At 41.1% G+C, this 16,239-nt stretch overlaps 1 protein-coding gene across 4 annotated transcripts in view; it reads right to left on the bottom strand.

Moving 5' to 3' along the window:
* The window catches only part of LOC148836882 (arf-GAP with coiled-coil, ANK repeat and PH domain-containing protein 2-like), a 70,086-nt gene that overhangs the window by 11,728 nt on the left and 42,119 nt on the right, over window positions 1–16,239 (bottom strand). For 2 of the 4 annotated variants that reach the window (XM_088912763.1, XM_088912764.1), the window contains exons 9-18: window positions 13,550–13,624; window positions 8,073–8,185; window positions 7,120–7,140; window positions 3,541–3,592; window positions 3,014–3,114; window positions 2,454–2,559; window positions 1,695–1,903; window positions 1,104–1,173; window positions 369–463; window positions 67–260 (exon numbers count right to left, since the gene is read on the bottom strand). In XM_088912763.1, the coding sequence (XP_088768889.1) occupies window positions 67–260; window positions 369–463; window positions 1,104–1,173; window positions 1,695–1,903; window positions 2,454–2,559; window positions 3,014–3,114; window positions 3,541–3,592; window positions 7,120–7,140; window positions 8,073–8,185; window positions 13,550–13,624 (1,036 nt within the window). The remainder of the gene's footprint in view (window positions 1–66; window positions 261–368; window positions 464–1,103; window positions 1,174–1,694; window positions 1,904–2,453; window positions 2,560–3,013; window positions 3,115–3,540; window positions 3,593–7,119; window positions 7,141–8,072; window positions 8,186–13,549; window positions 13,625–16,239) is intronic. The other 2 variants (XM_088912765.1, XM_088912766.1) reach the window with 1 other exon arrangement.

Genomic DNA, 16,239 nt, shown 5'->3' with positions numbered 1-16,239 from the left:
GGCGCAGATGATTGTCGCGACTTCCTTCTAGAACGGTCAAAGGGTGTGGAACAGAGCGCCTCTCACCTGACGCATTGGAGGAGGGGTGCTGTTTGGGTGTGGGTGGGGGCGCCCGTGGAGGAAAGTGCTCTGAACTGCTGCTCAGGCGTTTCTCCTGCTTGCTCAAGGCTATGACCTTCGACCTCTGCTCGGCCGCCGTCGGCTTCCGCACAAACCTCTTCTCGACGTACTTCGCTCTTATGTAAGCTTCGATCTCGTGCCTGAAACCGAAAGGGGAAGTCGGGTGAAGTCCCAGTTCAGTCGGCACAACAGCTTCTGGCAGGCAGCTCGAGGAACACGGACATTTCTCTTGGGAATCAGTGCGGTACCTTGGATCGCCAGGCTGTGGCTTTCTGGCTCCGAGCTCCACCCTCCGAGCCTCGTATATTCGGTTAATGACAGAATTCCCCAGCTCACACATCAGCTGCCAGCATAGAGAAGCTCAGTCAAACATCTCGACAATGGCGTATAAAACACAACAGTAACCCTGCAGGTTTTTAGTGTCACATATAGTTAGAATATTTTTTTCGAAAAATGTCACAGTCTTTTCTTCCTTGCAGGTGCCAGGGTACTTGTAGTGTACTTTAAATGCGTTGATTATCACATTGAAGAAATAAAGAGAGCTTTTCTGGGTTTCACTTTTCAATCATCCCTACAAACCTTGCTTTTAGAAGGGCTTTTAGCGTGACACACTGCAAGCGCCCTCTCTTCAAACCATTTTTGTGGACCTTCCGAGTGAAACGATCACAGTGAAAAGTCACAGCCCAGGATGTCAGAGGGGACAAAACAAAAGTCTTAACCTACTGTTTTTCAAGTGTTAGATCAATGTAGTAATGCTTTTCCAATCAACAAAACTCATGGCTTTCAAAGATCTTATTCATGTGCACGATAAGTTGCTTCCAAAGATAGGCAAGGAGCTATGTTCACTGAGACAACAAGAAGGATACATTCCAGCACTCATTTTTCATAAAGCACTTCTCTGTCTGCTTAATGCTGTCTGCTATCTTGCACTCATGTGTTTATTTGAATTTTGCTTCTGCAATCCAAGCCACAACCTGACTCACCTTTAGCAGTTCAGGCTCCCAGGTGTCTAATGTTAGAGATCTGACTTTGGAAAAGTGGACACCTAGACTCCTAAAAAAAAATGAAAAAATTATATGTTTGCGATACTTATTCAGCTGCTTTGGACCCGTGCCTCATCCTGTAAAGCTGTTAAGTACTTTGAGTGGAGTGTCCAGAAAAGCGATACAAGTGTAAGGAATTATTATTATTATTGTAAACATTACTGTTAAGATCACTTTAAGAGTCATGGGTCAGTCATTGAATTTGATGTGCATAGGGCAATCAGCAATTACTAATAAGCACAAAAGTGAGAAATTCAGCACAGTATCCAACTTTGAAAACGAGAATATCGATTCAGCAAAGAAGCAGCTAGGAGGATAAAGTTTGCATCATTTCATCTAAACTGCAAAGGACTACCACAGACCACTGATCTAGACAATCAGGACATTCCTTTTCTTCTACACACCTTTCACTACCGTCAATAAGAAAGGCTCATCACAGCGCATCTCACTGTTCCTTTTGGACTTGACGGTATTTCACGTTCAGGGAGCTGACACGGGAGACGCTGGGCCGCCAGCAAGCTCCTGGGTTACCTGTGGATGCCCGAGCAGTCGATGCACAGCGTAATGCCCAGGTTGATGCTCGCCCAGCGGGGGTCTGCCAGCCCGCAGTCACAGCAGACGGCATTGCCCGGGATGGCCAGCACCCGCTGCAGGGCGCTCTCTCCCTTCAGAGACTTCTCCTTCGGCTCGCTTCCCGAGTCCAGGCTGCCGGTGGACGTCGAAGATTTCCTGTCCAGCTTCTGCAAACACCGGACGCGTCACCACACATGTATCTGCCTTTCCTGCCAGGATTACTCAAACCCTAACGCTGGTATCGGAAAGTGGAAACCCTTGTAAAAAGGGGGCTTTAAAACCAGATTAAACAGAGAGGTTAAAAAGTATTTGCTTGTTTTCACTTTGAAAACACTCCTTTCAATGTCCACAATATTTTCCAGTGCAATTTGCCTCGTGCAACCTGAAACAGATAAACTACAACTTGACTTGAAAACGAAATGAACATTTCCACCTGCGTTTCCTAGGAAAGTGGAAATTATCTTGCAACTTCTTTGGATTGCGGTATAAGTTCCAATCTCAAAAAAACTTTTTCTCCTCTTGATTAATGTGGATAGCTTTAAACTAAATCTAACCATAGGAAAAAAAAAACGATAAAAGTAGAAGACCAACAAAAATGAGACGCTTAGGAAAGCCTGTTTTAATGGGTAGGAAAAACAAAGAGCCAGGGGAACCATAAAATGCAAGCTGTGGAAGACAAACAGATGTGCCGTGTTTAAGCAGGGTAGGGCGACTGACCTCGGCATCTTCTCCTTTCTCCCTGAATGCCGTGGCGATGCTGTTCTGCACCGCTTTAATCCAGGCCTGCCGCAGTTTCTCCGAGTCGGCCTGCATCATGCAGCTCCTGGAGGGGGGGAGGGGGGAGGGGGTTGGGGCAGAAACTCATCAGCCCTCCTCTCAGTCAATGTACAATGTCTGCACCACCACAGCTAGTGGTTTACCTGCTTCCACTGTCAACAGCATTAAGGTGACCAGCCAAATCAATCCCCCTCACTCAAAATAAACACTGTCACTATTCCACAACTGTTTGATATTCAAACAGTGCTCGGAGCTCGGCTGCTACCTCCCAGAGGACAGTACCGCAAGGTCAATGCTTCTACTCATCACTGGCCTCACAAACAGTAAGCCTTCCTATTGAACACGCAGGATCCGATATCCTGTGTCAGGGAAACTGTGCCCGCACTAATTAATTAACGATCGAGGGCGCCCTGCACTGGAAAGGAAGGAGGGTGGAACAGCAGGTGTTTCACTGGCGTGTCCATGTCCTGCGCAGCGCCGTCTCGGGGAGGGGGACTCACTTGGTGGGTGAGACCACCTCGAAGCAGAAGCGGCGCTCGATGTCCTCGCAGTGCTTCACCGTGCAGAGCCGCAGGTCCTCCACCACTACCGTGGGGTTGTCCTGGTGGGGGACAAGCCCAGCAGGACAAGGGGTCAGCAGTGCGATGCACACCGACACAGCACTCACACACTCCAGGGGTCATGACGCGTCTCGGGCCACAGCTACTTCACTGCACTTTTCGTGGTCAAAAAAGAGGCCAAATGGACTCCTCGCGGCTACAAAAACCACACCTGACTTTGGGATTTCGAACGGGGACTCCCAGAAAGCATACACATGACCCTATACAGCTCTTTTAAAGAGATGTGGGCTTTGTAGAAGACATGGTGTTGACACTTCTCCTGAATACAGGTCAAGTGTTAAATAAGATACAGAACACAAATCTAGAAAGGCTACACATTTGAATACAGCACAATCTTCTTTTGATAATATACTTTTTTTACATGCGTTCTACACTTAAATATAAAAACAGAAATTCAGAGGTCTTACCTTAAATTTCTTCTGGTAAACTAGCTGATTATTTTGAATAGAGAACCAGCGCCTGAAGATTTAAATAAACAATGATTCAGTTTAACTGTAATAAGGCAGAATCTACAAAGCTTTCGCACATCAAATGCATAAGATCAGGAAATAAGAACACACAAACTGCAGGTACACCCAATTACTTATTAAAAAAAGAAAGTGTCTTGAGAGGTACATATGTATTTATTAGATTTGAGATCTATATAAAAGAGAGTTCTTTTTAAAACTACCATAATGATAGACAGCATTTAATCTTTAATTAAATATTTCGTGAAATAAGTACTTATATCATACTAATTCGATAATCTAAGATTATAATAATGGCCTTAGTTTAGCAGTACAGGTTTTATGAATGGAAAGAATGAAAAGTTCTTTTGAACTACACATTTTCTAGTAATTTGACATTATTACCTGCAGATAAAATCACATTTTTAAATATTTCAAATTTCTGATTGATTTTTAAAATTTTCCCAGTAGCACACAAAATCCATACACTGTACATCAGACGATGTGCAATTCATGATCAAACACATTACTAACTAAAATGCTAGCACAGCCACTAAGCGTGTCCTTTTAGATGACGAGCACAGCTTGCTTGTAGTGTTTAGAGATTATTACTACGATTACTCCTTTTTGCTTCCATTTTCACAGACTGCAAAACAACTTCTTTGCACCCCAGCCACTTTTAGTTTTTGCTGAACACCTTACTGGCACTGCACACACAAGGCCACAAAGGCATCAAATCAAAGTGCAACTTTATGTGCTCAAAAAGACAAACCAGAATAGAACCTGTTCCTTCCCCCCAAAAAAGAATCATACCTCATGATTCTTTAACTATCACACTAACAAGAAAAGTTTATAATACCATTAATGTATTACATCTGTAGCGGCGAGGCTTAATAATAAGGCAGAATTAAGTGTTTCTGAGCTTCCCAAATGAGGCCCCATTTCTCTGTTCATCTCTGTGGTGCAGCCACAGAGAGACCATTAGTGCAGGGTGATTTAAGGTTTCCTAGGACAGCTCCCAAAGGGGGATGCACTTAGCTAAGTCTGGCTATCATGATCAATGGTCATCCACTGGCGCCTATCAGTCTAGGGAGTGCCGGATGGACATCTGGACTGCATTACTAAGTGTCAGGACTAAGTGACTCATATCTCACCTTGATCAACCAATCAGGGACTGGTAGGGCTGAGTAACCCACGTGGGACTCTGATGCCCATGGAACTTTCAGCAAATCAACAAGCTGAAGTTCCTCCAGGTAAAAACAGGCAACACAGGCCTGGAGATTCAGATTCGGGAGATTCAGTAAGATTCTGGAGAGGATTCTGTGGACTGTTCTAAAGGGAATTCAAAGGAGAATTCCAGGGCAGGACGGCCCAGGAGCAGAAGGCTCCCAAGGGCAGGACATTCTCGCAGCGCGCCTCCTGACCATCCCGAGACTCAGCCCGGACAACCACGGAACGGCCAGTGTGTCCGAGTGCCAGAACTTTCCTTTGTTCTAAGAGTCTAGAGTGGAGGTTGCCAGAGAGTAACCAGCAGCAGGCCTCGTGGACAGGTCAGAACTGTGGACAGCTGAATCACTATTCAGAACTAGCTCTTCATCAGGAACGAACCGGTCCTCTTCCTGACTTGCTGGGATCCACAGTCATCTTTTCTCCTGTGCACAAACTTTGCTAGTTAAAGCCAACACTAACTAGCCGGTCAGTGAGCATCAGCAGCGCACCGTCGCAAGCCGCACAGCACAGCCTGGCACGGAGCCAGAGAGCGCGGATTGGACAGCAACAAGCCTGCAGCTGATTGTTTGTGCCTGCAGGAGATCTGAATCCCCAGAAATTGGATGAGTATTCAACTTCAATGCATTACAGCTCGAGAATTCAATTGTTATCCCAACCAGTTGATATCAATTTAATTCCTAAGAGTTATGTACTTGTTTTGAGTATCTAATGTAGAAGTTGTAACCAAGTTCACTTTACGAAACGGTCTTAATGAATGATATACTGAACGTATGTCCTCTTGATATATGTAACTCTTCGTAACTGATTGAATATATATCTTTTGTATTCTGATAACCTTCTCGATAAGATCTGTTAGGTTTACATGCATATTCTATGTATTAATAAATGTATCCTCGTGTATTAGTACCTGTGTGTGCGCGTTGTTTGAGTTATGTCGCGTGGTTGGATTCTAAAGCCATCAAAAGAATCAATTTTGTGATTTACTGCTACAATTAATAATTGTCTCAGTAAATGCCCAAACCCTACAGAACTGGTGCCTTCAGAGAGCCACTATGATTACATATTTGGCGTCCCTGAACGGCTATGAAACACTACACATCTAATTGTTTTAATAAATTACGATGATCATACACACAAGAGGTACCATGCTTGGCAAAACAAGCTCTACAGTATACAGAAATCATTTTTAAGGGCACTGTATAACTATATGCACGGTAGGACATACCATTAAACTGGCTTACTGACATTTATCTGTAAAACTGCTTATAGTACCAGTCCTTCAGCAACTGCGAAGAAAGACTGAAACTGAACAATAAAGTCAGTAGCTTCTTTAATACAAAATAAAATGTCTCATAACTGAAATTTGACAAGGAAAATAATGTGGACATACCTGCCTTGACTGACAGAGAAAAAAAAGGCGAAACAATTTATTGAATTGAAAAGTAGTATGGACTCCTTTTACAGTTTGATAAGGCCCTAGCAAAGCACCTTGTATCATTTAGGGGAGTGGGGGTCAGGTCAGCACAGATCACAACACCACCTCTCACTGGCTGCAGCAGTGTTAAACCGAGTTTAGGATAATACTGTGCCTTCCTCATAAAGACATGGACAAGGTATTGATTTCTGCCAATTGTCGCAGCCCAAAATAGAAGTAATTAAGAAGGCACCTTTAATATTTAAGTGTTAATTCTGCTAACATATATAAATATTACTATTAGGTTTGAATAAGAGATAATGGGTTAAGCTCTGAATATTTTATAAAAAATAAATTAGTATCAGTAACAAGCTGAAAATGATCAGCACAAGAAAATATTTATATACAATACTTGTATATAATATCTGCTGTTTTAAAAAAAAATCTAAGGGCTGAGCTGTAGTGTGTCACACATCCAGTGGACCAGTTAATGTACTTTGCAAAAACCCATGAAATTGCTTACCACACAGTCCCAGGAGACCTATTACAAGTTCCTCAACTTTTTGTTAAAGAAAAAGTAAATAACATGAAGTCTAAGGACAGTCAGGAGAGCTTTCAGCGACCACAGTCACACTTTCTCAGTGTAGATGCGCTCCATAAACAGCAAGGCAACATCACAGAAAGAGCATTTTTTTTCCTGCAAACTCGCTTCTAGAGCTGCGTCCAGTTAAGCTAGTTTATTTTCATTTATATTCAGTAATCAGGACAATTTATTTAAACAGTGGCCAAGTACATGATTGCAAGTAATCTAAAGCTCAGCAGGCAGTGGTCAGAGCAGGGATGAAGCACAGGCAGGGATCAGGGTTTGAGGTCAAAACAAGCTGGCTGTCAAGTACCTGTTTTGGGAGGGCTTTTTCCTGGCATGGGACAAATAGGAGGAAGGGTCAAATCATGAGGAAAGTTTAAAACAAACACATATAAAAAGACAAAAAAAACAGGAACATTTGAATATGCACAAAGCCAGTGGTGATGCTAGAGAGGCAATGGCAGAAAAAAGTGATAACTATTTAAATTGCATATAAAAGCAAAATTTACAAGTATAGGCATTCAGTGATGCCACTACAGCTAGATGGGAAGTAATTAATTAAATGGGATTCTATTTGCTTATGTAAACAATTAGCAAAAAATGACTTTCAGTGTGAACGAAAGTGATAAGAGTGTTAAATTATCTATTAAAATTATCTACCACTTAGTTCTACAAACCAATCTACAAAAAAAAACTTTCAGAGGCTGGCTGCATCATGCAGATTTATCTTCATACTCAAGCACAGTTTTTGCTGTGGATTCTAATTTAAATGTCATGGTATGGAAAAGATCATCTGATTTCTGCTTACGACAGTGCCCTGAGACTTATTATCCTGTAAATACCTTCTCAGTGCCACAACTAGTCCTTTCAAACGAGCCAGCTGCAACTAAATTATTTTTCAGAGCAGGGTAGCACCATTAATTAATTGTAGAAGCTTGTAAGAATATGATTAATGCACATGAAGAAATGACTCTTGTTAGGGATTTGGAATCTCGTTAGACTTCCACATAAGAAATTCATTCCTTAACAGTCTCCCACTGACACAACAGGTGATCTCCACCTCATGGTCTCTTCAAAATCAAAAGAAAAAGAGCTGCAGTAAAGAAGGCAGATGCAGTCTAACAGGATGAAAGGAGGAATATTTTTTCTGTTGTCAGCATCCATTTCCTAAATGTCCACTGATCCGTTGGGATACATTTCCCTGGTTTGAAAGGTGAAATGTCCCTCTCCAGTCTTTTGCCCCAAGTATCCAGGAATTCCTACCTGTTCCATGTTTTGAAGGCATTGCTCGCTCTTTTGAACAGATAACCCTCCATGGCAATTCCATTGTCTGCATCCACATTGTACTCCAGCTTGGTGTCGTCATTCGAGAAGTCCTGAGACGAAAACGAGAGGCATCAGGCAGAGACCAGATCTCCAGGATCCAGCTGCTGAAGTCAGCATGTGTTGGATGAGCATGGAATCAAAAGTGAAAACAGACTCCGGACAAGTATACTTCTAGATTCAGGAAGACAATGGCCTTATCAAGATGATCGCCATGACGATGGTGCTTTTTTTTTTTTACACATACTAAACTGCCAACGTTTGTGGAACTGCTGCTCGGTTTCAGATGACTTGTGTAATTCAGCCTGAAGCTATGCCTCCTAACCCAGTTGTAAAGCATGGGTAGTGGGTATTAAAAAGTGAAATGAAGCTATAAAAGAGGTGTTTGGTGCAACAACTTTCTTTGTAACACAAGACTTTTCGCCCAAAATGTGACACAAAAAATTGCCGACTATGTACTGGTTTACAAGCAAAATTACACAAAATATTTAGGGAGAGCAAGAAACAGTAGCTTTTGGGTAATTTTTCAGCAAACAATCATTAGAAGTTGAAGAAAAACAAAACATGGTTTCCTAGGGGTTTATCTACTTACAGTTTCCTCTGAAGAGTTTCAGACAACTTGTTTCAGAAACCATACTTAAATTTGTGACATATTATGTCAGAGGAAATGGCAGGATCAGGATTTCTGGTGATTCAGGTGGTCAGACCCCTTCATTCATAACATTTATCATCGGATTTATTTTTAGTAGGAAAATGATCCTCACTGAGGACATATGAGCCTTTTCATCCTCACCAAAGTCTCTTTGCTCAGTAATACAATACACGTCATGAAACTCCAATGAGTAGTGACAATGTTTTTGAAATCTACTCCCAACAACCCATAGCATAACAGATTGTATAAATTAAGAGTTTCACTCACTGGTAATTTGTATGTTTGCCTTTCATTCAGATGCTTCATTTATAAAATAACACAAAAGGTCTAACAAATTAAGTTTTGAGACCATCAAAATACATTCATAAACCCCTATTTTCTTCAATCCCGAACTCCTTCACTAACCTCCTGTCCTCTAATTCAGTATGTTAACGTATTAAACAATTTTATACACATAGCAGGTTGGAAACCATTATTACTGGAATCGGCTAATTCAGGCCCTTCTCTGAGTGGTTTTCTTATATGCAGTGGGGACAACTGTTATAACTTTCAGGGCAATGAATGCAAAAGCTTTCATAGGATGCCCATTCAAAACCAGACAATAAATGCACCAAAAATTAAATGTAGATCTTACTTCTCAGCTAGTTGCTCAGAAACGTCAGCTCCTTGATGCTAGTCAGTAAGGATATACTACTCTGTATGCTTCTTTGCAGAACCAGAATGCAAAAAAGCAGAATGCAGAGTGCTCTAGTAGAATCTGAAAATGAAATATTCATGGCTTCCAGAAGCTCATGCTTGCTCTACTGCTACATTTCTATCGCAGAATCTTGACTCCCAGATTGAAGTCAAGGGTTCTTTCTGACTGCTGCCACTTTAGCTTTAAAGTTAAATAAGACAGCAGATGGGAGAAGGGGGAGACAGAACAAACAGCAAGTGTTTCTCAATGCCAGTGTACAGTATGTCTCCAAGTAGGAACTGGTCTCCACAGTGCTGACAAACAGCCAGAAGTAAGCTCCTTGTTCCTCTGATTCTTTGCAATGCACAAGTAGAGTCTACAGTTCCCTTCTCTCACCGCAGTTGAGACTACAATGCTAATAAACTGCTTCTCAGTCTAGAATTTTCCATGCTGACCCAGTCGGAGGGAGCAGTTTATTTTTGGAGGCAGAATATTTACAGCTAACACTGCCGGGTCCTGTGTTCCTGTTGGAGGATCAGAATCATCTCAGATGAATCAGATCCCTCCAAGTGCGATTTGTAAAATGTTTATGACTGATCCTCCTGATAACGGGTTATTTTCATTTATCAAAGGGGGAGACTGGTTTAAACTCTAGTCCCCAAAGATGTGATGTGATGTGATCCTGGAACCCAAAACCAATTTTCAAAGCTATCTGAAAAACGTTTTCTCATCACTCTACAGATTTTTAGATGCCATTTGAACTACCATACTCTTTGGAGCTAGAAGGCATGTCATTTTGTTTTTGTTGTAACGCTGAATCATAAAAAAGAATAACACACTTTGATTTAACTTAAAATTCTTTAGATACAGTACATGCAGGCCTATCTTCTGCAAGAAATGAAAACCTTCTCGTGGAATCAGCAGATTTTAAAACAATCACGGATGGAATCCAGTTAAAATCTCTGGGTATAGGCGATGACTACTCTGAAACTAGATCAGATTCATATTTCTGTTTCAGAAAATAAGAGAAAACAGAGAAACAATGAGGAATGAGTAGGTTCAGACACATTAAAAAGCTACCTACAGCTGTCGAGCTCCAAGCACAAAAGCAGCGGACATCTGGCAATGAATCAGACTCTGCCACCTAAAAGTTTGTATTAGAACAAGGAAAACTGGTTTGGCCAAGAGTCAAAGGGGAAAACACTGTACTGTACACTGTATCAAAATCACGGATGAGAACATCCCCACACGACTGGTCCTGATGGCCTGATGAGACTAGATCCCTAGGCACGTCCACTCTTGAAATACACACCTTTTTCATCTTTGCCACTAATGCTTCACCGTGAGCAGCTAGTTTACTGTACTCCAGCCCATCATGCCTCATCTCTTAAAACATCGATAAACACAAAGGGTAAACACTTACCAGATACCACACATAATGGAACCTGCTGAAGATTTTCATGCTGCTAGTGTTCTTTGCTTAGGTTTATTCCAACTTAACCAGTGACTGGAATGAAGGCTAGAAAAATTCTGAATCCTGCTCAGTTCAGGGCATCTCTGTGACTGCCCCAGTGCAATGTTCTCTAGAAGCCTGCCCTACAATCGGGGCACATGGTAGGCTTACAAGAGTGTCTATACACTAGCTTCGATCACTACTAGTTGATGTGCATTACAAAGCAGGTCTGAGAGTTCTGAGCTGTGTAACTCAACCAGATGACCTGCTGTCTTAAATTAGCTCCTCCTCTCCACTTTTCAACATAGCAGTACAAAGACCAGTTCTGCATTCAATGAGGTTTCTCCTATCCAGACAGCCAGTCAAATTAGTAGTGGCGATCGGAATAACACAACCAGGTTGCAGCAGTGACTTAATAAAGGTTTATCCAGCAATTTGTATATTAAACCTTTTATAATGTCATTAAGAGCATCAAATTTAGAAGCACAAAGGTATTATGTTTCACTGTTATCTGACATGAAATATTATGATCATAAACAACAATTTGCACATTATACATATGCAGAATTTAGCCAATTCCATAACTAGGGGATTTTTCATCCACACAGAATGAAGTGACTGATAGAAATAAACAAGAACCTTAATGAGCAATATATCAACATTAGCTTACAAAATCCCAGGTTTTAGAAAATACACAGTTCATACTGGATAAAGAGCAAACTGTGTTCTGTTACAGTAACCTCCTTATCCATGAAAATATATTGAACTTGCATTCAATACAGTAAGACTGCCAGAGGACTTGAAATATTTGCATCATTGAACCTATTTATGGAAATGCATATACTTATTTATGTAACCATACATAAGATCAATACAGTAAGGACATTCTATTTGTTATTTAGCTAAATTAAATACATAAAACTAACCTGACTTTAATGTGGACTATATGTCAATATATCCTATATAACTGAGATCATGCTCTCTGTATAGTGGGAGCTGCACAGTGTAATTAAGCATTCTGCCCCATAGGAGCTACAGTCAAATCACTAAATTCAAGGTCTTGGAAGAAGCACAGAAATGAAGACACAATGGCACAATAAAAAGACAAAGGCTTACCTGCAGAGCAGCCTGAGAACAGCAAAGAGGGAAGAAAGAAGATCAGATTATAAACTGCAGATACAGGGAGCGGGAGAGCAGGAGGAAAAAAAAGGCACTCGCATAAAAATAGCAGCCTGCACAGAGAGGGGAGGGCCGGGCAGACAAAGACAGAGCCCTCGACACGAGCAGTCAAGGGCAAGCTGGCGTTAGCACCGGCATCACGGGGCCGGCTGCAAGCACACATCCCTCTCTCCCTGTGGGGGCCTGCTTGAGAACAGCCCGAACCTGACAGCTGCCCTGCTTCTCACCTGTTCTATAGCTTGAAAGAAGAAGTAGATAACACCGTTTATAAATCTGTTGGTTTTTTTACCGATAACCACAAGTTTTTGCAAAGAACAACGACTGTTATCTCTACACTAAGAGGTGTCATGGGTACAGGCTGCTTGCAAATGAATGAAGAACGAGAGGATATCTGACACATTCCTATTTGTGCCGCATCACAGGAGCAGGGCTGTAATGGATCCTACCTGTCCTGTATGCATGCCTACCTAATCCTTCCTTTGCACTTTAATAATGCATGACACTGGCTAACAGGATACTGCATCTCTCTCAGGGATAAGATTGCACTTAAAAAACAGGAGCTTTTCCCAGCAACTGGCATGACAAATGGTTAATTATGCTAATTACTGCTTTTTTTAAAAAGATTACTTAATACTGTATTAGACAGCAGTACAACAAGACAACCTAATAAGGTGCCTGTTTTCATCATCTTAGTTTCCATACAGCAGCAAAAAAGCCAGAAGTCTTTGCTGCACAATTGAAGAGTTTCAGTTAAAATCAGCAGTCCAGTACTAAAGCACAAAATCCTCCAAAATGGAAAATATTTTGAGAGGGCAAGAATTCAACACTGGATTTTTGGAGAGAGGGTAACAAATGCAAACTGGACACTGGACAGTTTAAAGAGTAATCAAACAATGAAAGAAAATACTTTCACTTCACCTTCCAAAGTACTTTCTGATATCAGCATGAAAATTGTGAATTCTAATCTGAGAAATGTGTCTTTTACATATCTGAACACTTCAAGAGGATGTCTGTCCAGTTCCTTTTTCCAGATGACTATGTGCAAAAAGTACTATCATGGGTCACACGATTTAGCAGGACAGGCCAAAACTGAAATTCATTCATTTATACCAATACAGCATGCTGCCAGTCATGCTACTGCTGATCACATGACACGTCACCAGTCAGACTAGAGGAAACTATTACGTTGTTATTCTTACAATGGAACATATGAAATGTGGCTGCTTTCCATAAGAGTCAAAATCTTTGTATTTTCGACGACTGAGATAAACCCAGATTCTGAAGATGCTACAGGATTGTCATCTAATTTTCTCTGTGTTTGGCCGATTTTCTCTGAAAAAACACAATTTTCTTAAGCTATGCATTTTCTTTTGGTTTAACGCCAGGGACACACGACTTGTATAAAAGATAACAGGTGACAAAAATGGATCAAATCAGGGGAGGTGAGAAGCCCTTACCTTCTGCTGGATGGTGGAGTGCTTCTGCTCCATGTCTCGCTTCTCCTTAGCTGCATCCACCACCAGCTGGTCCAGCTACAAGAAGAAAACAAGCCGCTTTAATCACCTGAGTACAGTTGCAAGAAAAGGTTTGTGAACCCTCTGGAATTACCTGGATTACTGCATTAATTACTCATAAAAATGTGGTCTGATCCTCAACTGAGTCACAATAATAGACAAACACAATCTGCTTAAACTAATAACATACAAACAATTGTTCTTCTTCTTGTTAATACTGAACACATCGTTTAAACATTCACAGTACAGGCTGGAAAAAGTATGTGAACCCTGGTAGAACCTCCTTTAGCAGCAATAAACTCCACCAAACGTTTCCTGTAGCTGCTGATGAGACTTGCACAACGGTTAGGAGGAATTTTAGACCATTCCTCCTTACAAAACTGTTTCAGTTCATTGATATTTCTGGGATTCCTTGCATGAACAGCTCTCCAGGTCATGCCACAGCATCTCAATTGGGTTGAGGTTTGGACTCTTGACTTGGCCATTCCAGAACACAAATTTTCTTCTGTTTAAGCCATTCTGTTGTTGATTTACTCCTGTGTTTCAGGTCATTGTCTTGTTGCATCACCCAACTTCTATTAAGCTTCAGGTGACAGACCGCTACCCTGTCTGTAGAACATTGTCCCAGAAGATACGTGAAACATCCAGGTGGTCTTCTGCAAACTTGAGATGTGCAGCAATGTTTTTTTTGGAGAGCAGTGGTTTCCTCCGTGGTGTCCTTCCCTTAACACCATTCTTTGTTCAGTGTTTATCTTATAGTGGACATAGTGGATCTTTGCAGGACGCCCACCGCTAGGGAGAGTGGCAACAGTACTGAATTTCTTCCATTTGTAGACAATTTGTCTTACTGTGGATTGATGAACACCCAGGCCTTTTTCAGCTTTTTCAGAATTTCTACAATTCTTCTTCTAAGGTTCTCTTATATTTCTTTTGATCGGGGCATGGTTCACACGAACAGCTCTTTCTTGAGAAGAGCAGACTCTGTCAGTAACCAACCTTTGCGTGCCTTTTTTATAGGGCACCTCCAATCTCATCTCATTGATTGGAACACCTGACTCCAATTAGCTTTTGGAGAAGTCATTCCAGATTTCAAATGACTGACAGCCGGACACAGTGACAGAAGATACCGTTGATATAGCTCGGTACATGACTAAATGCATGCATGGGAAGACTGAAAAAGAGGGAGGTGAGTGTCCAGCTACCAGGTTGTATTTGCAACCTACAATGGTCCTTACAGAGAAGAGTCACAGTTATCAGCAAATTGTCCTGAGTATCAGCAGGGGGCACTGTGGCAAAGCAATTTGATTATTTTTTTCTAAATTTAGACAGGCTCATCATCACTTAATCACAGAAAACACACTAAGGCCTGAGTGCTCAAATTAGGGTGATGTAATTAGTGGAGTACCATAGGGATCTGTACTAGGACCTACACTCTTCTCAATTCATATCAACAATCTAGGTACAATCTAGTTTACTGACTATACTATGGTCTAGTTAGTAAACTAGTCAAGTTTGAAGACAATACATTGGGAAGATTTAAATATCAGTAGATACATCAAATGAAATTCAAAAAGATTTAGATAAAATTCAAGACTGAGCAAACACCTGGCAGGTGAAGTTTGGTGAAGTTTAGTGCAGACAAGTGCAGGGGTTTGCATGCAGGTAGAAAGATCAAAAACTATAAATACAAAACCACTGATCTAGACTTAGGTGTTTATGTTGATACATCATTGACGTATAGACAGGGTGGGGAAGCAATAAAAAGGTAAGCCTATCCCACACTGAGAGGCGAAAGAACTGAACCTTTTCAGCCTTGAACAGAGAAGACTATGAGGGGAGTCAATACAACTATTCAAAATCCTCAAAGGCACTGACAAAGCCAATGCAGAGGACATTATGTGATGCCGTAATTACTTTTTTTTTTCCCCACAAAGGATTTGGGAGCATGGAACAAGCTACCCAACTCACCCACGTTACTGAAGCCTTCGCTCCTTCAAGAAACAACTGGATGAGATCCTTGGGCTGCTAAACTACTACCCTCCAAAGTCCTCCTCTCATCTGTTACCATGTCTAACTTCCGTTCTTTGACACATTTGTTCATTTCACACTAGTGGAAAGGCTGTACTTCAAAGACAAATCCCTCTCCAGATATCATAAATCTTATTGATATTGTTATTGTGTCAGTCTGTATATGCTATATATGTCATATATATGCTGTATATGTCTGGCTATCTGGAATGACAGGTTTAGGTTGTTTAATTGTTACCTGCTTCATATAAATGTTCATTCTGAAAGCTTACAGCTAACATTAGTTAAAATGGTGACAATTGTTAATACTGTGTTTATTGTTCCCTTCTGTGATAAAAGCATGCTTAAAACTATTATTACGAGGAAATGTGATTGTACTTCTCAGAGAAACATTGTATTGTAGATGCACAGATGAAAATTAAAATGTGAAGGGCAAACACAAAAAAACTAGGTGGAGGATTAAATAATTTAGAAAAAAAAAATAATTCCAACCCAGAGGAAGCTGGAAGATAGCCAGCTTGGTGATAAAATCTTATGTTTACTCACATCTACATGACAGCAGCATGGAATTTTTCTCTGCTGTAAGTCCCTAGATTATTCACTGA

Source organism: Atractosteus spatula, chromosome 4 (genome assembly GCF_055471065.1).
Source record: "Atractosteus spatula isolate fAtrSpa1 chromosome 4, fAtrSpa1.hap1, whole genome shotgun sequence".
NCBI classification, from domain to species: domain Eukaryota; kingdom Metazoa; phylum Chordata; class Actinopteri; order Semionotiformes; family Lepisosteidae; genus Atractosteus; species Atractosteus spatula.
This window is presented reverse-complemented; position numbering and strand designations above follow the sequence as displayed.